This window comes from Oryzias latipes, chromosome 5, assembly GCF_002234675.1.
Source record: "Oryzias latipes chromosome 5, ASM223467v1".
NCBI classification, from domain to species: Eukaryota; Metazoa; Chordata; class Actinopteri; order Beloniformes; family Adrianichthyidae; genus Oryzias; species Oryzias latipes.
Window position 1 is genome coordinate 5,424,172 of NC_019863.2, and position 22,168 is coordinate 5,446,339.

Below are 22,168 nucleotides of genomic sequence, written 5' to 3' on the forward strand. Positions count from 1 at the left end.
AATCCAAATAAACTGTATGAAATTTTAACTTTTAAAAGAATCGTTAAATTTTATTTTAAAACGCATTACATGTAGAGGTAAGCAACCGTCAGGCTTCCATGGCGTGCATTAGAAAGTGATAATGCATACTTCGTCAGCCATTAGCCCTTCCTTATTTGAGACTTGTGTAACATAAAATAATTGTGTTGTGCTGGTTGTATGACTTTGTTTATACTAACACTTCCCACTAAGTAGTTCACTAAGTCTCTGGTAGAAGGAGCCCAAAATGTGATGTCCATGTATGTAAACAGCAGGTCTAATGGTTTCTAACCCTTTTCTACTACAATATATCATCAACATTTTACCTACAGACTCTCTGCGATAGACTAAACAAAATTCATTTTGCTTGACCTTTGTCTGCATTACAGTGGCTCCACTGTATGGCTTCATGAGAAGTGCTCCAAAAAGACTTCAGGTCCCAAAAGAGTTTTTGTGAAGCAAAGTGTTTACCAGAGCAGTAGCAGGGCACGTTGAGGGGGTTTGAGCGGGGCCCAGCAGAGCACTGACGGCAGTGGTCAGGGTCATTTAACGCCACACGTGCTCCAGAAATGCGGCTTGAGGACGCAGGTTAAGGACAGCGGAGGAAACACTTTTTAACTTGAAGTTTGTGTCGTTTTTTTTTTTTTTTTATTCAGTGAAAAAGTGCAAACAATCCTGTTCAATGTGACTCAGATGATACAGTATAAAGATCCGCTCCACCTTTAGGTTCCCAACACTCAACATCAGTATTCAGATGCAGTCAATTGAACACTTTGACATAAAAAACATATTCAATTTTTAAATTCATTAAAATAATTCAGGTTGATCCGCCACAATAAGGGCATTAATATGCTCAACCCAGTTCAAACAAACATGATGATAATGTAGGCTACAAAATGGACTGTAGTTTAAATATTGGGAAAAAAATATTTAGATTTTTACTTACCAATTGCTCCTTCAGTATAAAAGCATTTGTGTAGCATCATTAAAAATAAAAGTCAATACAAGAAATGCTTTTTCCTTTTCAGAATGAAGCTGCAGTTTTTGACTCACAATTAAAATGAAAGCAGTTTTAAAGTAGAAAATGAAAAAGCATTTTGAAGGATTTATTTTTCATTTTGAGTCAAAAACTGCAGCTTCATTTTGAAAATGAAAAGAATTTCTGGTTTTGACTTTTTTCTTAATTATGCTTTTCTAAAAGTGCTTCCATCCTTTAGCCTCAGTGCAAGCTATTTGTTGTTCTGTATGTAACCACAAGAGGACGACAGACAAACTGTAAGGACTGTCAACATGAAGCAATCTTTTTGTTGAAATTATGCAATTTTATGCTCAACCACTGATGTTAATGTTGTTTATGGTTTGTTTATTGTCATATATATAAACCACATCAATTCATAGACTTAGCAGTGCAACAGAAAATGTTGAGCAATACCGGAGCATTCGAGCCGTTCAGTTCTGATCCAGATTCCAGCTCAGACCAGGAAATCAAAGACGTACATAGATCTATTTGTCTGACAGTGGAGGCATCAGAATGGAGCGGAGCAGGAAGCTTGTGACCTGCTGATTGTAGTTTGTACGTTACAAGCTTTTTCAAAGGGCATTTTTTGTTTGCTTCTGACTCACCACAGTGTGAATAAAGAAATACTCAGAAACACAGTTTGAATCTTAATCTTCTTTACATATGTCCTCCAAGATGATGAAAATTCAACAAGAACATGTAAAAAACATAACGAGTTCACTGGACTAAAATAACCTCCACTAGTGGCTGTTCCACACTGACTTACTCTCCAGGACTCGCCCCCACCCCCACCCCCACCCCAATGGACCACATCGTTTTGTGTTCCCTATTTTTATTTTGGCCATTTCACACAACAACTAACAAATGCAAGAGTTTTATAGAGCCTACTCATTTTACAGAGAGAGGTGTCAAACTCAATCAGACAGGGGGCCAAAATCCACAAGATGCTATAGGTTCTGCTGAACAGGATAAGCATTTATTGAACACTCTGAACATAAAGTATAAAACTAAACTTTTTGAAAATCTTAATATGAATGAAAACAAAATATGAATGCAGAACAAATACCTTAAATATCGTGTAACATTTTGCTCTCCATCAAAATATGTCTTGTCAAAATGATACCAAAATAAACATGCTGAAGAAAAAAAGCAAAGACTGGAAAGAAAAATAAAATGTGTGCTTTTCAGCAATAACAAATCGAATCCAATCCGTTTTCTTTGCTCTTTTGTCCATTTTTTCAGAGATGGCACCGTTGTTGAACAACAAGTTTATTACTGATGTGTGACGTCCTGAATGGGCTTTTGTGAAACGCATCAGAGTGATCGGATTGTTCAAAAGATGTAATAACGAATATCATTTTTAGGTCTAAAACAAATTTGTACATGAATTTGCTCACTTTGTCACAGACTAACAAAACATCACAGCAATAAACCTCTGGAGACTCTACCGTCACAGTGCCATAACGTTGACTCCTTTTCAATTTTTAAATCCAGACTCAAAACCTGTTTAAATTTACAGATCAGAATTCTTCATCTTCTGTTATCTGATTTATTAATGCTTTCAATTTATTTATTGTTTTTAACATGTTCTGGTTTTACTTTTGAACTGGGACAGTATCCTTGAGTGTTTTGAAAGGCACTTTTAAATAAAATGTATTATTATTATTATTATTATTATCATAGCGGCGCAGATTTTTTTCCCCCTCAAGCGCTGTTGCAATGTTGGCCACACAGAGGAAGTGACATCATATTTGCGCATGCGCAGGTTTGATCGGAGCTTAAGGAGCTGTGGAAAGCGATGAACTTCCTCTTTTAAGATGAAACAAGTACATGGCCCACATCCCGTCTGTTTAGATGTCTTTAATTCCACAATCAGAGCTGAGCAGATATCTACTGTGGTTTTTATTAAAACTTTATTAAAGTAGCTTTTTAACAAGTTAAAAGTTAATTAATTGCTTTATTTTTTATAACGATCATGAAAAATTGGTCAACATCCTGTATATCAACAAATAAATCATCTTTAAAAAAATCCAGGATGACATGAAAAATAACTTCAACATCTGGGAGCGTGTAGCTTCTGGAAGACAGCGTTGGTCTTTGGGTTCAGTGGTTTTGGACTTTGAACTTCTCTCACCACTGATTCTGTGGCCGAAGTGTCGCAGTAATGACACAGGAGAGAGGCTGGATGGCTTCTGGTACAAAGGAAGTCATGGTCCAAGGAATATTGTCCAGAGACAGCATCAGATTTCTGGTTCTTGGTTCCAGTTCTGAAGGAACAGGAAAAGGGAAGTGGTAGAGGAACAAAGACCCTCTGGCTTGCCGGGGGTTTTGGCGTTTCCCGTCTTACAGGTAAGAGAGGTTCTTATGATCAGTCTAAATTGTGAATGGATGTTCCGCGCCTAAATCCTCCTTCCTTCAAGCACCAGTTTAATGGCTAGTAGCTCTTTGTCCCTTATGTTGTAGTTTTTATAGATGAGGTCAGTTTGCTGGAGAAGAAAGCACATGACTGTTATCAGAGTCAGAAAATGATGAGAGCACAGAACCCACAGCAGAGTCTGATGCATCCACTTCTACATCAAATGGCTTTTCAGGGTCAGTTTGGGTCCGAATTGGTGCAGAAGAAAACTTGTTTTTGAGAGAACTGAATGATTCAGAGACCAAAATGTATCCAAAAAAGCTGAGTAACCCTTGTGCTATCCTAGGCCCTATGCAGTGGCGGTTTTTGATGTGGGCGATCGCCCAGGGCGGCACTTCATAGGGGGCGGCATTTGCCGTGCCCGATGCGTTACACATAATGTGCTACTATATTCAAAGAAGCTACTATATTCAAAGAGGAAGCTTCGCGCTTTTAATTTGAAATTGCTTCAGCTGCCGACACTTAACTCTTTTGATATGACACATCAGACTCTTAAGAATGTCTTCATCCTGTTTCCTCTTCACACTTATGGTGCAAAAAAAAAAAAAAAAAAAAAAAAAAAAAAAAAAAAAGATGAAATAACTCAGAGTGAAACAACGTAAAACAGGCACATAAAAAGGAATTAGGCAGAACAAACACCCGTGCTCAACCCAATTTCGACAAAAGCAGGCAATGGGGATTATTTCCCACAATTACTTGCTCCGACACAGCAGACCCGACGCGCACGTGACCACCGCCCTCTGCTGCAAGATGCCTCTTTGCGGTAGTCTTTGGAACATAAGTCAAAAAGCTCGAGAGGGGGGCGCAACTCGCCGGTGGCTGGCTGAATCACACTAACAGGTGATTGGGAGTCTTTTCCTATCTGACAATCAACTCTGGGCCGCAGCTGCGCCTCCCGTCATAGAGACGGAGCCGCGTGTGTCAGAGGGAAGGGGAGGGGGAGGGGTTGTTACGGGGGGAGAAGGGAGGAAGCACCCAGGCGCAGAGAGCGAGAGGAGGCAGGAGGTTGCAGGGGAACGGGGGCTTTAATAAACAAAACTAAGGACACAAAACCAAAACCACTGCAGACGGCAGGCTAGAAACTCGAAACACTAAACCAGACCAGGAGGAAGGGAATGACAAGACTTAAATACATACAGACAACCGAGACACAGGTGAACACAATCACGAAGGATGGGGAACCAAAGTAAAACTCACAACAAAAACGAAACAGGAAACCCTACAAAATAAAACAGGAAGTTAAACTCAAAACATGCCAGAACAAAAAGGAAATAAATCACAAGGGCAAAGAATCAGAAACCGTAACAGGGGTGGTGGGCGCAGACCATTTTTTATGGATTGAGTTTTTTTGGAGGATTTCTACTGTTGGTGTTGCACAATTTTAGGTAAAATATTACAAGTTATTTAGGGTTTAAGTTAACTTGTGTTCCTGTTTTTATTCATATTTATGTTAAAAAAGTTCTGTTTAAAAGGTTTAAAAGTTTAGCTTTAGTGTGATCAGTAAATGTTTATCTTCTTCGGCCCAAAACCTTAAGCATGGTTTTAACTTAGGCCCCTGTGTGACTGAGTTTGACCCCCCTGTAATACGAGTCTAGAAAAGTCATGCATTTTTTGTGTAAAATAGCTAAATAGAAGATAGGGAACACAACAGGATGTTGTCAAATTTTGTATGTGTGCGGGAGGGGGCGGGGCGCTTGTGGGGTTACTCGCCCAGGGAGTAAGTTAGTGTAGAACCGCCACTGGCCCTATGACATTGGGAGTTGGGTCATCTAGACCCACTAGACAGTGCTCTGAACCTTTTTTCTTCAATGATTTGTGATCTTCACTGGTGTCCATGGATTACATGAAATCTTTCCATCTTTATCCACCTTTGTCATGGTGGGAGAACACGTCAATGTAAGGGTGGGGTCATCTAAGATAGCACAAGGGTTAAAGGAGAGTGGAGCTCACATTTTTCTGCTTTAAGAGTTGCAAAACAAATCAGACATGATGAACGTGGTCGGACTGATTTCTGGAGAAAATCAAGATCAAGGTATTCAAAAACAAAGGTGTACAAAAAGCCATGAAGAACGTTGTTCACCATGACTTAACAGACCGTGGGGGCGTCAGCTAGACAGAACTGCAGAACCAAGCATTTCAAATGTTGAAAGCCGTCTTCCACTCATACTCTTCTCTGATCCTCAGGCGGACATAAGCATTGATCCAGCTTTATTGTTACAATGCTCATTTTTCATTTGTAAAAGTCCAAATATTTTGCGGGGCATCCTAGGGAATCGAACCCTAACCTGCTAAAACAGGCATACCATTATCAGTGTCTTTATGTTTTTTGACCAAACATGACAGGAACCTAGGCTAGCCAAGTTTCAGCTAACTGGACTGTCTCCGCCCCCCTCCACTTCCTCCCCTGAGTCCAGACTGAAATGGTGAAAATTGAACCGTTTCAGAAAGCTGCATAGCTCCAAGTCTGAGTTTGTTTCTGCTGGGAAAAGGACCCACTCTCTGAACACCACTCAGCTCATAACTGTCTAGATGCCATTCTAAGGCTGGTGAAGTCAAATCTCTGTGTTGCTTCCCAAAGCAGTTCTGTCCATCAAAGTTACAAACAGAATCAGAGGTGGAGCCATGGAGCTCATTTGGACTGACCCCAAAAGAAAACACGGTGGAAGTAACAGCCATTACAAACTAGTCCCTCCTCCAGTTCTGGTTCCAGGCTGAGGCCCAGGTCAATCTTGTTGGGAGGAATAATTGTATCCTGTAATGAAATGTTTTTTTGTTTGAATCGCCCTTAGTCCGGCCCGTCCCCCAGGAGCAGTTTACCATGAAACAGCCCAACAGGGCAAATGCTTCTAGCAACACCACTCCTGGGGTCATTCGAGCATGCAAACCCCTCCACCACGAAAATTTGGCGATTCGGGGAGGGGAATTCATTAGTCACTAGTTAATTACCAACAATTACTGTGGGGAAACCGAAGTGCTCAGATATTAATTAATAATAATAATAATACTGTAATAATACTGTCCACCACTGTAGATCAAACTCAGTTTGATCTACAGTGGTGGAGAAAATTGTTGGTACCCCTCAGTTAAAGAAAGAAAGTCCACAATGCTCACTGAAATGACTTCAAATGTTTGAAAGTAACAATAACTTAAAATTTATTGAAAATTAAATAATCAAAATCAGCCACTACTTTTGAGTTTTTTGTTAAAAGAATTACTTTAAAAAACTGATGAAATAGGGCTGGACAAAAATGATGGTACCCATAACTTAATATTTTGTTACACAACCTTTTGAGGCAATCACTGCAATTAAACGGTTTCTGTATTTGTCAGTGAGCCTTCTGTACCTGTCCACAGGTATTCTGGCCCACTCCTCATGAGCAAACTGCTCCAGTTGTCTCAGGTTTGATGGGTGTCTTCTCCAAATGGCATGTTTCAGCGCCTTCCACTGATGTTCAATGGGATTCAGCTGGGGGACTTGAAACAGAATGTCAATATATAGTATATCTTTCCGTGTGGAGTTTGCACGTTCTTCCCATATGTGGCCCTGCGACAGACTGGCAACCTGTCCAGGATGTCCCCTGCCTTCGCCCACCAGTGGCAGCCCCGTGACCCCAAAAGGGACAAAACAGAAGAAGATGAATGAATGAATTAATATATATATATATATATATATATATATATATATATATATATATATATATATATATATATATATATATATATATGTGTGTGTATTCAACCTAATTTCTTATGTCTATCCAACTCCATAATTGTTTTTACAACTCAAATTTACATTTTAATCTAACTAAATGTCATCTTATTCCAATTCAATGAATTGGTTTTCCATCTTAATTTATTGTACTTCTTGAACTCTCATATGTTTAAGTTTGAGGTCGCAGATATTCTTATTTTTCATCATTAAAATGAATGACAGTGTGGATTTGCAATATGTAACTCATTTACAGTTATCATGACTCTGAGTCTTCAGTTTTTGCTATATCATATGGCTCTAGTGGTGCTAAATAAATTCACACCCTCTTCTTCCCTCTCACTCATGGTGCAGAAAGAAGTAAACAAATCTGCCCAGACAGGCAAAGGGAATGGTATCCCACAATTCCTTTGATTGTCGATCTAACAGCAGCACCAAAGTTATACCTAATTAATTAAATTAATTTGACTTGAAGTAAAATAACTATCTGATAACTACGTGTTATTTTTAGGTTGACTGAACTCAAAAGAATTATTTATCTTAACTGAAGCAAACAATTAAGTTAGATCAATGTAAAAAAGTTTATCTTTACAACATCCATATGTGGTCTTATCACCCTCTCACGGTGGAAAAAAACACGAGGAATTCCTGAGACGAAACATTTCTTTTCTAAAAAAACACCATGTTTTATTTTACCAGTAGCATATACAAAAGATCAATAACCAACAGAAAGTTGAACTTGCAAATAATCCTGTCATTACACTTTCACAATCCTCAGATCATGTGATTCCCTTTTAAAACAATATTTGGAATTCTTCCAAATTAGCATTAGAACATTAGAAATAACTACAAAATGCAAAAAAATAAGTCTGTCAATAACAAATTCTACGCTTGTTTTGATTAAAACAGTGTCTAGCCTAGTCACTGCCTTTTCTACACAGCGACATTACACATTTAAAATTCCTACTTGGCACTATTTTGTCTATATTGCTCAGCTGATTGATGACTCTGTCATGGTTGACCGGCTGGCTTCTAAACAAATGTCACCACAGCTGGATGTGTGGGTTCACCAAAATAAGACCAAAGGTGGACGCTTGTTCCTCTGCTACGTGATTTAAGCAAACAGAAGTGGAGGAAAAAGGGGATGCAGCTCTGGACTCAGACCTGCAGTGCAGAGAGGAGAGCTGGAAAGAGGAACTCAAAGAGCAGCTGAGGTTTGGAAAAGTCTCACAATGTGTGTAACCCCTGTGCTATCCTAGGCACTTTACCATTGGGAGTTGGGTCATCTAGACCAGTGTTTTTCAACCTTTTTTGAGCCACGGCACACTTTAACCTTGACAAAAATCCCACGGCACACCTGCATCCAAAAAAACAAAAAGAAGCAGAAATTCATGGTCTGTATTGATTGACAGCCCCCCCCCGCGCAATCTCACGTGGATTTTTGTGATAATTGTGGCAGAAAAAGCAGGAAGTTGCGGCTGTTTTTTTCTAAGAGATGGTATTTTTGTTAGAACTGAGCGACTAACAAAAGTGAAGTGAAGACTTTAACAACTTCAGATTGGTCAGAATGATGACATGTGATTAAGCCTCCTAGAATGATTGGCGGAGACAGTTAAAGGGGCGGGACTTTTCCTTACACAGTTATAGCTGCAGCTAAATCGCGGTACCGTGATTCTTATCAAAATGTCTTTAATAGAATTAAATAAACACAAAGAAAAAGTAATTTTAAGATTTTTTATATTCCTAACTACTCAGTGTTTTATCAGGGCCTGTTTGGATGAACAAAGAGCTGATTTCCTGGAGATGGAAAAGGTTTTAAGTTCAGTGAATGAGGGCAATTTCTCCACGGCGCACTTGACCATTTCCCACGGCACATTAGTGTGCCGCGGCACACTGGTTGAAAAACACTGGTCTAGACCCACTAGACAGTGTTCTGAACCTATTGTAGCGACCTGGGGGTTGGCCCTGCCTTCAACCTCAAAGGCTCATGGGAAGTAGGGAGCTTTAGGGTGAAACCTTGAGTCAGAGGGTTGTGCACTGAAGTGACCCTCTATGCTGTTTGGCTGTTTGTGCGAGTTGGAGTGAACGGGCTCTTGCTCAAAAGGAATTATTGCCTGGCTAATTGTTAATTCCTGCCTGAGACTGTCCGGGGTCATGCGGTTTATGGGAGACGGACAGCTCTCCCTTGAAGCGTCTTTATGAGCAGTTGGCTTTTGCTTCCCCTCTGGATAGTTACACTATTTTCTTCAATGATTTGTGATCTTCACTGGTGTCCATGGATTACATGAAATCTTTCCACCTTTATCCACCTTTGTCATGGAAGGAATAACACGTAAATGTAAAGGCCCGTACACACCGGGATGAATATTCGCCAGGCGTTATTCGCCAGCGTTTTTCGCCACGTTTTTTGTGTTCACACCCAGGCGATTTTCGCTGACGATGAGCCGAGCGAACATGCAATTTCATTCCCTGACATTAGATGGCGCTTAATGTAAAACAGAAATACTCCTGTACACAAGGTGGCGCTGCGCAACTTTACGCTTCTTAAAGTCGCTTTTCACTCAGAAGAAGAGAGCAAGTATTTACGCGCTTGTCAGAATCAAACAAAGAAAACATGAATATTTCAAACACCAGTAGCTCCAACTGGTGCTTGGTTCGGGGATATTTTAGAATGTCCGTCATTATTGCTTCGCGGCAGTGTAGACGCTACTCGGCGTCTATCTTCTTCGCTGGTATGTGTGCTCAGCAAGGCAGTTTTGTGTTTGAGCGCCCCCAAGTTGTGTTTTGCTGTAACTTCAGAAGCTCCAGACACGTGAGCAAAAGCGCCATTCTCATTGGTCAAGTAGATTTCGACGCGACGCGTCGAAAAAAAAAAACGAACCCGAGGCGTTTTTTTTTTTTGACGCTTTAACGCCTGGCGTTTTTTCGCGTCGGTGTGCACACTCTCGTTGGTGCCCTTTGTTTAGTCACGAGGCGTTAAACGTCGGCGAAAATCGCCGGCGAAATTCGTCCCGGTGTGAACAGGCCTTAAGGGTGGGGTCATCTAAGATAGCACAAGGGTTAACTGATAAAAGGAGCTTCATAAAAGAAACCTGCGACGTTTTGGTTTCCATGTTTCACTTCACTAGGAAAATATTAGATGTAAAAGAGAAAATAAGAGAAATTCTACAGATGTTTTTTTCCGTTGAGTTGTACATCACACAGCGGACCACAGCAGTTTAATTTGTCTTTGTTGTAATGTGGATTCTAAAAAAGGTTTTTTAGGAAGATTAAACCCAAACGTTGTGTGATTGGATGACTTCTAATTACAATCAGTGTCAAAGCTGTCATCATTCTTTCAGGGTTCAATATCTCAGTGTTCAAATAGTAGATAATCAAAAAAAAGACGATCCAGTGAGCAGCAGATTGGGATGAACTGAGAGGATGGTCTGGTGCGCTTGTGGAGCTCAGCATGGCGTTCCTAAAGCTGCGCCACCTGCCGGCTCTGTGGACAGCAGGATCTTCATCTCCTCTTTGCTGGACGGTAACAGAGACAAAGGCGAGGAGAGGGCGGAGGTGGCAGCTGTGGAGGCAGAGGATGCTGAGGAGGAGGTGCTGTCAGGGAGGCACTCTTCACAGCAGCAGCAGCAGCAATCCATGAAAGCCTGGCCGAGCGAGCGGCACAGACAGAGCAGCAGCACCGGAGTGGCTGCGCAGCGTGCGAACAGCAGGAACTGCTCCAGCAGAGCCAAGGCGGGCAGAACTAGAGGTGGAAGGGCAGCCATCAGAGGGGCAGACATGTACGTCAGGGTGATGCTGCAAATGCTCTGGGGAAGGTTGCATGTGACGTACAGGATGCTGAGTGCCATCACAGTGGAGCGGAGCTTCTGCTCCCTCATGTGCTGCTTTTTGCTTGTTGTGGATGACGGCAAAGAGGAACACCTGCTGCTTACTTTCTCGCAGATGGGATTTTGAGGAAGACGCTGGGCTAACACGTGCCGAGTCACCAAGTCACAGGCCAGAGTGAAGAGCAGCGGCATACAGATGTAGCAGCCAAAGATCCACCAAATGCGGGCCTCATGGTAGGTCAGCACCAGGGCGTAGACGCTCTCCGGGAGCTCCTGAGATGGTTCACGGACACAGACATCCATCTTCAGCGTGTCGGGTGGAGCTCCGAGAGCAGCCATCAGGGAGCCAGTAGGCTGGCTCTGCAGCACGCTGGAGGGCGGAGCCGGCAGGTTCCCGGCTTCCTGCAGCAGCTGCCACAGCAGCAGCTCCGGAGCCGCCAGCACCATGGAGCCCAGCCAGATAACACCCAATTTGGACAGTATGGACTGACATGGCTCTATCTTTGGAGTCTGAATGGGGGTGGGGCCAGTGGCTGCATGGAAGTGGTCAATGCTCAGAGCACAGAGACTGAACGTGGCCACGCCCAAAGAGCTTACCTGTCAGAAACAGCAGAGAGAAGAAGCATTTAAAATTCATGCAACTGACCCAACACAACCCCTTCACGACACTTCCAGCTCTTTCCTTTCACTGAAGGTGTGAGCGTTGTAAACACACAAACATAAGAAAGACAAGGTGTCAAAGCCTGCAGGCAAAAAGAGCCAACTTCAGTGTTCAGAACAATGATGTGGTGCCCACATAAAACTGGGGAGCTCTATCACCAACATCACAGCGTGTTTTTGCAGCCTATCTTACCATGTCTCTAAAGAGGGGCAGGGGCTGATACCCCCATTATTTACCAGGCAGAACCAGCACTTTGATCTTCTCATGTCCGTTTCCACAGTGACCAGATTACTCCACCCATCCATCTTCTGAATCTGCTTAATCTGTTTCGGGGTCACCGAGCCAACCTAGCTATTGTTGGACGAAGGCGGGGTTTAACCTGAACAGGCCGCCAGTTTGCTGCAGCAGATTCCCACACTTCCAAAAGACACACCGTATCAGATCTGTCTGCCGCCTCAATGAGTTTCCATGGCAACCTCTCAACAAATGTCCTCCGCCCATGTTTGTGCATGAGGTGGCATTGCTGCTTCAGCAGACCAAAGTGTTCAGATCGTCAAGGTGCAAAAGCGTTTAACTTACCGGGTCTGACGCATTAGGTACAAACACACAAAGCTGTCCACCATCACTAAGCCTGCACAAGTAATCGCAAATTTATCGTTATCGGGATTTCAAGCTATAGCAGTTGATGTGTTAGTAGTTATTTATTTAGACAGCAGAGGGCGCTCTGCCGCAGTGCTACCTAAAACGTTTTTAATTATTTTTCTTTAATTTGTAGTTTTAAATATTTGTATTTTCTACATTTTATATCACACTTATGAAGCTTTAGGAGCAGTAAGATTTAATTTTGAAGAGTTTTTTAATGTTTAGATTACCTGAGTTCAGCTACAGGTTGTGAGAGGCACTTCCTGTTTCCTATAAGGGCAGCACATGTGAAGTCAGCACGACAGACGGCAATAAGAGAACAATTAAGAAGATTTTTTGTGTTTTAGTTCACCGGTTGGTTCATTAGCAGGCCAAAGTGGTATGTATGTGTATTATTTTGTGCATTATTTCTATGAAGATGTGAAATTCATATGTTATAGTTAATTATTACTTTTGTCTGCTAGTTCTACGGATGTTGATGCGGTGTAAAGTTTAAAGTAAGGAACACCACATTAAACAGCAGTACAAGGAACTCGAATGCCTCTCGTCTGTGTGAAAAAATGACCCAGCCGGCACACAAGCTGTGCAATATCCATATTGCAAAAGATGGTGAAAATTGCAATAAATGGTAAACCGTAAATGTGCTAGAACAATCTTATGGCAACTTGAACTATTTAATGAATTGAAAAAAATCCCCTTATCCAATCAGATGGAGCTCTTATGTTAGATGTTGCCCTCCTAATAAGACGAGGGTCTTTGGAGAATAATTGAAGGTATTTTGACTCTTATTAAAATTAAACTTTTGCAGTGAAATGGAGATGTTTTTGCTATTTGTTCATTTATCACAATATTGATCACTAATATCGCACATCCCGGGTTTTCCTCATATCGTGCAGCTCTAACCATCACCATTGTGTTGTGACAACAGGCTTTGATCAAAGCATGACGCTCCACTGAAGAGCATCCAGAGGAGGTTTCTTGTGTCGAACATAGAATGAGAAACCAACTTTAAATGCTGCTGCACTGTTTTTCTGTGAGTAAAAGCCAACCCAATGCTACGCTTTGTTATCACTCGCCAAGCAACTCTCTGGTGATATTTGTGTCTGAGGAACTTGGTGCAACGTTTTACATCTGAAAAGTTATTAATGCAAACATTTCCCAACATGCATTTCACTATGAAGTGAAGGCAACTCCTTGTTAGGGAACATCCATGGTTCTGAGGAAGTTTAACATCCATGTCGGAATTTTATTGTTAAATGTTTAACAAATGAGCAGAGAGTGGGCAATATAAGTAAAACTTTTTTTTTGGTGGGGGGGGGGGTCCTTCCTGCAGTCTGGTGATGTTTTTGTGCCTCACACACTTTGAAGGTCAGGTGGGGGTCGTGGGCAGACCTGCTTTCTAAAATGTTCAATGACTTTGTACAGTTCAGACCCAATATGGGAGCGGACGGTTTCCTGTGACGTCATTTCCGGGTGAGCTATTCCCAGTGCTAGTCGTGTGTGACTGCTGTCCTCTTGTTTGGCATTAGCCTTACTACTATTGCTTACTCTAAGGGTTATCTGGGTTATTATTCACATCTAGTACCTTTTATTAGCGAATTCACCACTGTTAAACTGCTTGCTGTTCACTTTCTCATTTTGCTAAATAGACCACTTCTCTTTACCTATACACCGCTAGCCTTAGCTTAAAACCTGGCATGGCCACCACTCCTTCCGCCTCTCCTCCTCTCTCCTGCCCCATGTGCCATATGTTTAGTGATGATCCTGCCTCCTTTAGTGAAAATAGAGGTAGTTGTGTTAAGTGTAGTCTTGTGTTAGACTTGGAGGCCAGGTTGGAGCAGTTAGAAGCGCGGCTCCGCACAGTTGAAGCTAAGCCGGCTAGCCAGGTCGTTACTCGTAGCGCGGGCCGCGCTACCAGGGCTAACTTAGCTAGCACCCCAGGCCCTCCCAACAGCCGGGAGACAGTCAGGGGTTTGTACCGGTTGGGAGGAAACATAGTGCTAAACGCAAAAACTTAGAGCACCCGAGACTCCACGTTAGTAATAGGTTCTCCCCCCTCAGCGACACACCCGCTGAACACTCAACTCTGGTTATAGGCTCTTCTGAAGTTAGAAACGTGGAGCTCCCAGCAGCTACAGTCAGGTGTTATCCGGGGGCCAGAGTTGGTGACATCGAGGGGAACCTTAGGATGTTAGCTCAGAATAAGTCCAGGTTCCGTCGAGTCGTGATTCACGCAGGCGGTAATGATGCCCGACGGAGACAGTCAAAGGTGGTTAAGTTAAACGTAACTTCGGTGTGTAAACTGGCTAAGACGATGTCCGACACTGTAATTTTCTCTGGTCCCCTGCCGAACTTAGTCAGTGATGAAATGTACAGCCGCTTTTCATCATTTAACCGCTGGCTTTCTAGATGGTGCCCAGAAAACGGCGTTGGTTTTGTGGATAACTGGAGCGCGTTTTGGGGGAAGCCCGGTCTCATGCGGAGAGACGGCGTCCATCCCACCCGGGACGGTGCCGCTCTTCTTTCTAGAAACATTTCTGCTAGCCTTAGTCTGTTAACCTGACAATCCAGAGACGAGACCCGGGCGCAGAGCAGCAGTGTAAAACGCTCCTCTGAGCCTCCCTTAGGGTTAGTGCCGGTGCAAAACCCATGCAGGGAAAGTCAAGCAGGTCCTAGCTTTAGCTTATGTGCTGAAAGACAAATGAAAGGAGCGCGTCATAGAAACCTTAAAGTGACAGACAGCAGTTCTCACAAGCAGAATTATGATGTAATTAAATGCGGTTTATTAAACATTAGATCCATTTCCTCTAAGTCCCTCTTAGTCAATGAGTTAATTACTGATAAAAACCTCAGTCTTTTAGCCTTAACAGAAACTTGGCTCCATCAGGATGACTATGTTAGATTGAATGAAGCAACCCCCCCCACTTATGCTAACTATCAGAAATCCAGGATTTCAGGGAAAGGAGGTGGTTTGGCAGTAATATCACAGTCTAGCTTACTTCTCAGCCCTAAAGTTAAAAATGCTTATAATTCATTTGAAAACATCATATTGTCTTTAAGTCACCCAAACAGGAAAACTCCAAAACCTGTTTTACTTATAATTATCTATCGCCCCCCCGGCCCATATTCAGAATTTTTAACTGAGTTTTCCGACTTCCTATCGACTATTGTCTTAGATTCTGATCAAACTATAATATTAGGGGATTTTAATATTCATGTTGATGACCCCAGTGACTGCCTAGGAAAGGCTTTTGCAGCTTTATTAGATGATGTTGGTTTCACCCAAAGTGTGAATGAACCCACTCACTGTCATAAGCACACCCTGGACCTTGTTCTAACCCATGGTATAGAGATCAGCCAGCTGAGTGTCCTTCCTCTTAACCCCATCATTTCTGATCACTTTCTAAATACCTTCCAGTTTACACTGGAACATCCTTCTGTCCCAGTGAATAAGAAACAGCTTAGAAGAACCTTAACTGACCGTTCTGTGTCTGAGTTTAAACACACAGTTCAGCCAGTACTTAGTGACATTCTGAGAAAATACTCTGAGACCAGCTCCCATATTATCAGTCCTAATATAAATGACCACTTTGTTAATGATGCCTTACAAGCCCTCAGGAGTACACTCGATGTTGTTGCCCCCTTGAAACCTAAGTTCGTCAGACAAAACCGAGTAGCACCGTGGTTTAACGCTGAAACTCGTTCTCTTAAACAAGAAACCCGTAAGTTGGAAAGGGAATGGCGCCGCTCCTGTTCAGAGCAGTCTCTGAATACCTGGAAACATAGCCTTTTAAATTATAAAAAAGCCCTGCGTAGAGCTAGAAGCCAGTACTATTCAACCTTAATATCAGAGAATGGAAATAATCCAAGATTTCTTTTTAGCACTATAGCTAAATTAACTCGCAGTCAGAGCTCAGTAGAACCACATGTTCCTGTTTCTCTCAGCTCTGATGATTTTCTTACATTTTTCAACAGTAAAATCTCAAATATTAGACATAAGTTAAATCAAGTTATTCCTACTATCAGCCCAGAGCAGGCTGAAGCTGTAGAAGTGGAGGCATCCATAGAAACCTCTGTAACATTAGACTGCTTCACTGCTGTGGATCAAGCGGAAATAACATCAATTATTACGTCCTCCAAATCCTCAACGTGTCTGTTAGACCCAATTCCCACTAGACTTTTTAAAGAAACTTTTCCCCTAATTAATGATCCCATATTAACAATGATAAATGCCTCTCTGGAAACGGGTTACGTGCCACAGTCTTTTAAATATGCAGTTGTTAAACCTCTTCTGAAAAAGCCCAGTTTGGATCCTAGCATCTTGGCCAACTATAGACCGATATCAAACCTGCCCTTTATTTCTAAAATCCTAGAAAGAGTTGTAGTTAAGCAGCTTTACTGCCACCTACAGGACAACAGCCACTTTGAAGACTTTCAGTCGGGGTTTAGACCTCACCATAGTACGGAAACTGCACTAGTTAGAGTCTCTAATGACTTGTTATTGGCCTCAGAAAAGGGACTACTTTCTATTCTGGTCCTGTTGGACCTCAGTGCAGCCTTTGACACTATCGACCACGGTATTTTACTCCATAGATTAGAGCAGGACATAGGGATCAGAGGATCTGCTCTCCAGTGGTTTAAATCCTATCTGTCCGATAGGTATCAGTTCGTTAATGTAAATGGCCATTCCTCTCAGTGCACTCGAGTCAACTATGGAGTCCCACAGGGCTCAGTCTTGGGACCGATCCTGTTTACGCTTTATATGCTACCCCTAGGAAACATAATCAGGAAACACAGCATTAATTTTCATTGTTATGCCGACGATACGCAGTTGTATTTATCCATGAAGCCTGACCAGAATGACCAGATAGAGAAACTGAACGCCTGCATCAGTGACATCAAGACCTGGATGACAATTAATTACCTCCTCTTGAACCCAGAAAAAACTGAGGTCATTATACTTGGTCCTAAAAACCTCAGAGATACTCTGTCTGCTCAGATAGTCTCCCTGGATGGCATAAGTATAACCCCCAATTCCACAGTTAGAAACCTTGGGGTTTTACTACTGATTTATCATTTAAGGCTCACATATCTCAGGCGTGCAGAACTGCCTTTTTTCACCTGCGGAATATTGCTAAGATCAGAAATATACTTTCTAAGAGTGATGCTGAAAAACTCATCCATGCATTTGTTACGTCGAGGCTGGATTACTGTAACTCCTTGTTAGCAGCGTGTCCTAAGAGTTCCTTAAGAAGTCTCCAGCTTGTTCAGAACGCAGCAGCTAGATTGTTAGCTGGAACCAGCAGAAGAGATCACATCACTCCTGTGTTAGTTTTGCTCCATTGGCTCCCAGTTGATTCTAGAATCAAGTTCAAGATCCTCCTGTTAACCTATAAGGCCTTACATGGAATGGCCCCGTCCTATATTAAGGACCTCATAGTCCCTTACTATCCAATGAGAACACTTCGCTCGCAAAATGCAGGACTGCTTGTGGTTCCTAGAATTAGTAAAAGTACGGTTGGAGGTAGAGCGTTTAGTCACCAAGCCCCTGTCTTATGGAATAAACTCCCAGCTCATGTAAGAGAGGCCGACTCAGTTTCTACATTCAAAGCTAGACTGAAAACATTCCTCTTTGGACAGGCTTATTGTCAGACTAGTTAGTATTCAGAGATTATTTAACTTAATGTTAATTTGTTTAAATTAAACTTAATAATAACTATTTCTTTTAAAAGGCTGCTAGAAGTTGAAGCTGGGGTAACTATGGTGCACTGGGGTTCTGTCCTCTTTCCTTTTTTACTTCTACCCTTCCTCTCCTCTATTCTTGATCATAATTTATCATTTAGTTCTCCATGCCTCTGTTTGGTGCAGTGCGATTCATGTATTGTCCCTCTTTTCCTCTCCCCTCCTGGGGAGTGGGAGTGCTTCCAGACTCCAGTTGGTTCATCCGTGCTCCAGTTCCTGACCGTTTACCTCGCCTTTGCTCCTGCTCTGACACCTGGCTGTGGATCCTGCCTCTGGCTCATCTCTGGCTCGTCTCTGCTCTGTACCTGACCGAGTACCTCGTCTCTGCTCCTGCTCCTACACCTGGCTGTGGTTCCTGACTGTGGCTCGACTAGCGCCTTTGACTGTCCCCACAACCACGGCTGGATGAAGCTCGTCTGCTGGACTTTTATATATGTAGTTGTAGATTTAGATAAGTTAATTCTTCTCTAAGATTTCTGGTAAATCGCCTGTCCGTCCTGGGGGAGGATCCCTCCTTCATGTGGGCACCCCTGAGGTTTCTTCGTTTTTTCCGGAATCCGGTTTTTTTGGGAGTTTTTCCTTACCGCGAAGGGGGGTCTAAGGGCAGGGATGCCAGTATAGCTTAGTCAGTTTGTTAGTTCATTTTAGTATTTTTCTATTGAACTCTTTGTATTCGTGATCCTTTTGATTTCATGTTTTACTTCGAAGCCCATCGAGACGACTGTTGTTGTGATTTTGGGCTATACAAATAAAATTGAATTGAATTGAATTGAATATAAGAAAACTAACACTGAGCCTTAATTAGCATGAGATTAGTTAAGCTAACAGAGAAGGCAGAGGCAGATAGGAGCCTGACCCTCGTTGAAGGCTGCTGCGAAAGGAAATTAAGAAGAAAAAAGTTACTGAACTGGCAGGAAAGAGATTCAACCATTTACAAAAAAAGAGAGACAAGGAGAAGATTATCAGTATGATGTTGTGATGGCGGCTTCTTCTAAGATGTTTTTGCTTATGACCAAAATGGGATTTAAGTGACTTGATAGCTGTAGAGGCAACAGAAATTCTGCATCGCCCAGAGGGACGTCCTGTCCCCCCCCCCACAAATGCTTCCCCATCAACAGTAGAGGGCTCATCCTGCTCATCCTGCAGCATTCACTGCTCCTGTGTGTGTTTTACTGCAAATTAGGTGTTTGAAAGAATCGTTTCGACGAGATATTGCGATAGGATCATTTAGCATACTTGTATCGATTCAAAATGCTTTTACCACGATATTTATTTAATTATTCATGAGCGTCCTTCAGCAGCTGGCTCTTGTTTTCCACTTAGACCCCAGACTGCTAGTTGGCAGCACAGCCTACTGAGCCTCTTTGAGCAGCTCTACTCTGCACAAAACAACAGGAAGACCTTCGCTGGGGCGGCCGTGGTGCAGCGGTAGGGCGGTCGACCCATGATCGTAACATTGCAGGTTCGATTCCCGCCTTGCACGCCCATGTGTCGAAGTGTCCTTGGGCAAGACACTGAAGCCCACCTTGCCTCTGGTGGGAGGTTGGCGCCAGTGTTCGGCACTGGAGCCGCCATCAGTGTGTGAATGTGTGTGGGAATGTGTGTGTGCATGGATGAATGGGACTGTGACTGTAAAGCGCTTTGGGCCTTCGTAAGAAGGTAGAAAACGCTATATAAGTATACGCCCTTTACCATTTTACAGGCAGCTTTTTTTGTTGTTATGACACATCTACCACTTAGTTTTTACTTGCTGCCGGTCTCTAAAATTGCAGTGCTTTTTAGCAGACTCAGATAGGAACGAGGATAGCATCTGGCAAATGCGGTCGGCAATGCGGGCCAAAGTTCTGCAGAACTTAACAGCAATAGATCCTAGTTTTGCGACTTGTTGGATCAGAGTGATGTATACAATGCTCCGATAGAAGGCCAACGTCGTGGCGATGACCGTTACTAGTTTATTCTGCGTGTGAGAAAGCGGAGCTGCAGCTCTGCAGTGCAGACTGATATGTCAACACAGCATCTTTGCCACATTAAAGCAACTTTCTTTCACCCTGTCATGCAGCCTCATCATCACACTTTCTTGTTTCTGGGAAGAACTTGTATTTTTGAAGGACCGTTTAGGCTCCTGACCTGTTGAAAAGTTCTGGAGAAGCTACATTAAGCAATATTAAAAAAAAACAGCACTTTATTTACTCATACCCTAATTATAAAACCTTATTGGTCAGGGCACATTCATTCAGTTTTTTTTCTTATACTGAAAAATATTTTGTTGTGAAAGTTAGACAATGTTGATTATTCCCTTTCTATATTTTGAGTTACCAAAATAAAAGCACTATGAATTTTCCTGGGTAAAAGCAACTTATTTATATGAGATATATTTGCAGAACATTGTGATCATTAAATTAACCGAATTTGATCATTTTATTACAATGGAAGAGGTATTGAAATTCAGGTAGAGTTTTTTTCTAAGTCATAATTTTAAAAAATGAAATAAAATGTGTTCTCTCCTTTGATTGGCACCTCCAGCTTTGCTGCTGTTCTGGACAGGGGGTTTGCTATTTGGATCCATGAAGAAGAGACCTAACAAGCCTGCTGGATCAGGAACAGAGTCAATGTTTGTTCAAAAGCGAGCCAGCAGCTGAAACGAAGAGTCAAGGCACAAACAGCCATCACCTCAACCAGCAGAACCTTTTCCACAACTACCTGCCACATGTTTATCAAAAAGGCCTCTTATTGGAATTTGGACTCCTCTGTGACCCAACAGAGGGATTTCTGCGTCACAGACAGGATCTCAAAGGGGTCTCCACGTGAAAGCATAACGAGTGGGAGTGAAGTAAAGGAAAGAAAAGGTTTGCATCGAGGTTTTCTCCGCAAAATGTTGATATATACGCTGAATGATTTTGGTTGGAAGACACAAGCTTAGATCATGTTGTTTTTTTTTTACACACATCTTATTTATTTTCATGTTCCAGTTTGTGCAAAAGCTTCAATTTTCACGAGTTCCAATTGTGATTGGTTTTGTCTGATTCAGCGACTTTTAGAATAGAAATCGGAAATGTTTAAACTAATTTTCTGTATTTTTCTTTTCTTTTATTAGTTTGATGATTACTTTAGTCATTACAGCTGAGTAAATTTCTTCTGAATTTTGGATCTTCTACTACTAACACCTCACCTCCAGGTACGGCACGAGCCGACAGGAAATGTCTCCTAGCAACCTTTTCAGCGTCAGCTCGTGGAAGATGACCACGGGGAGGCAGAAGAAAAGCACGAGGAAGTCCCAGAAGGCCAGTCCCGCCAGGATGCAGTTCCACGCGCTCTTCAGGTAGAAGTTGTGCCACACTGTGCACATGAGCGCGAGGTTCCCCACGATGCCCACGACGAACACTACGAGCGCGAGCAGCATGACCGCGTACGCCCAGTACGAGCCGTCGGTGATCGGATACAGCGGGTTCAGGAGCCTCGGGCCGCGGCCGACAGAAGAGTTTCTTAGCGGGGCGGCGGGGCGCCGGTAGGACCGGGTGGTGGTGAAGTATCCACTCGGATCCTCGCGGCGGCGTGGATCCTCGCCGCTACCCACATGATGGAAAGGATCACTTTTCCTGAACTTCCCCTCCTTGGCTCCCCGAGTGATCCGCCTCAGTTCCTCAAGTCCCGAACCTTGGGTTCGGAACGGAAAGCTTCTTTCAGTCCTTGGACCCCCGCCTGTTCCCGCATTCCCAGCATCCTCCACCCGGTGCACCTCCACCTGCCCCTGGGCGGGGAGGGCGGCACGGAGCTCCGCTGGCCGCAAGAGGACGAGCCAAAGCCACCACCGCAGCCTCATGCTTCTGCTGCGGGAGTCCCTAATGACAGAGACGAGCTCTGGACGCAGCCTGTGCGACACCCCCTGGACGTCCCCTCCCCAAAAAGTGACTTCAGGGTTTTCTCCAAGCATTAATACGAGCTTCCGGTGAGACCTTTCAAAATAAAACATCAGAAGCACTTCGGAGCGCCGAAGCATGTTTTTCTCCAGCCAATCAGTGCATACAAACGGGCACAATCACTTAATTTCATAGGGGTACGCGGCCACACACACACACAAACACACACACAGGCATAAATGCACACAATAATGCACACAATAAAACGTCCCATCCAC

At 42.9% G+C, this 22,168-nt stretch overlaps 1 protein-coding gene across 2 annotated transcripts; it reads right to left on the bottom strand.

Moving 5' to 3' along the window:
• Positions 1 to 10,130: 10,130 nt before the first annotated feature.
• On the bottom strand, positions 10,131 to 21,939 carry LOC101159006 (prosaposin receptor GPR37L1). 2 transcript variants are annotated; one of them, XM_020703090.2, is made up of 2 exons: positions 21,198 to 21,939; positions 10,131 to 11,580 (listed from the first exon to the last, which is right to left on the bottom strand). In XM_020703090.2, the coding sequence occupies exons 1-2, from the start codon at positions 21,851 to 21,853 to the stop codon at positions 10,608 to 10,610; spliced, it is 1,629 nt and encodes a 542-aa protein (XP_020558749.2). In that variant the 5' UTR covers positions 21,854 to 21,939; the 3' UTR covers positions 10,131 to 10,607. The 2 variants fall into 2 exon arrangements, with proteins under 2 accessions (XP_020558749.2, XP_004068637.4); XM_004068589.4 differs by having other exon boundaries at positions 10,131 to 11,585; positions 21,203 to 21,938.
• Between the last annotated feature and the right edge of the window lie 229 nt (positions 21,940 to 22,168).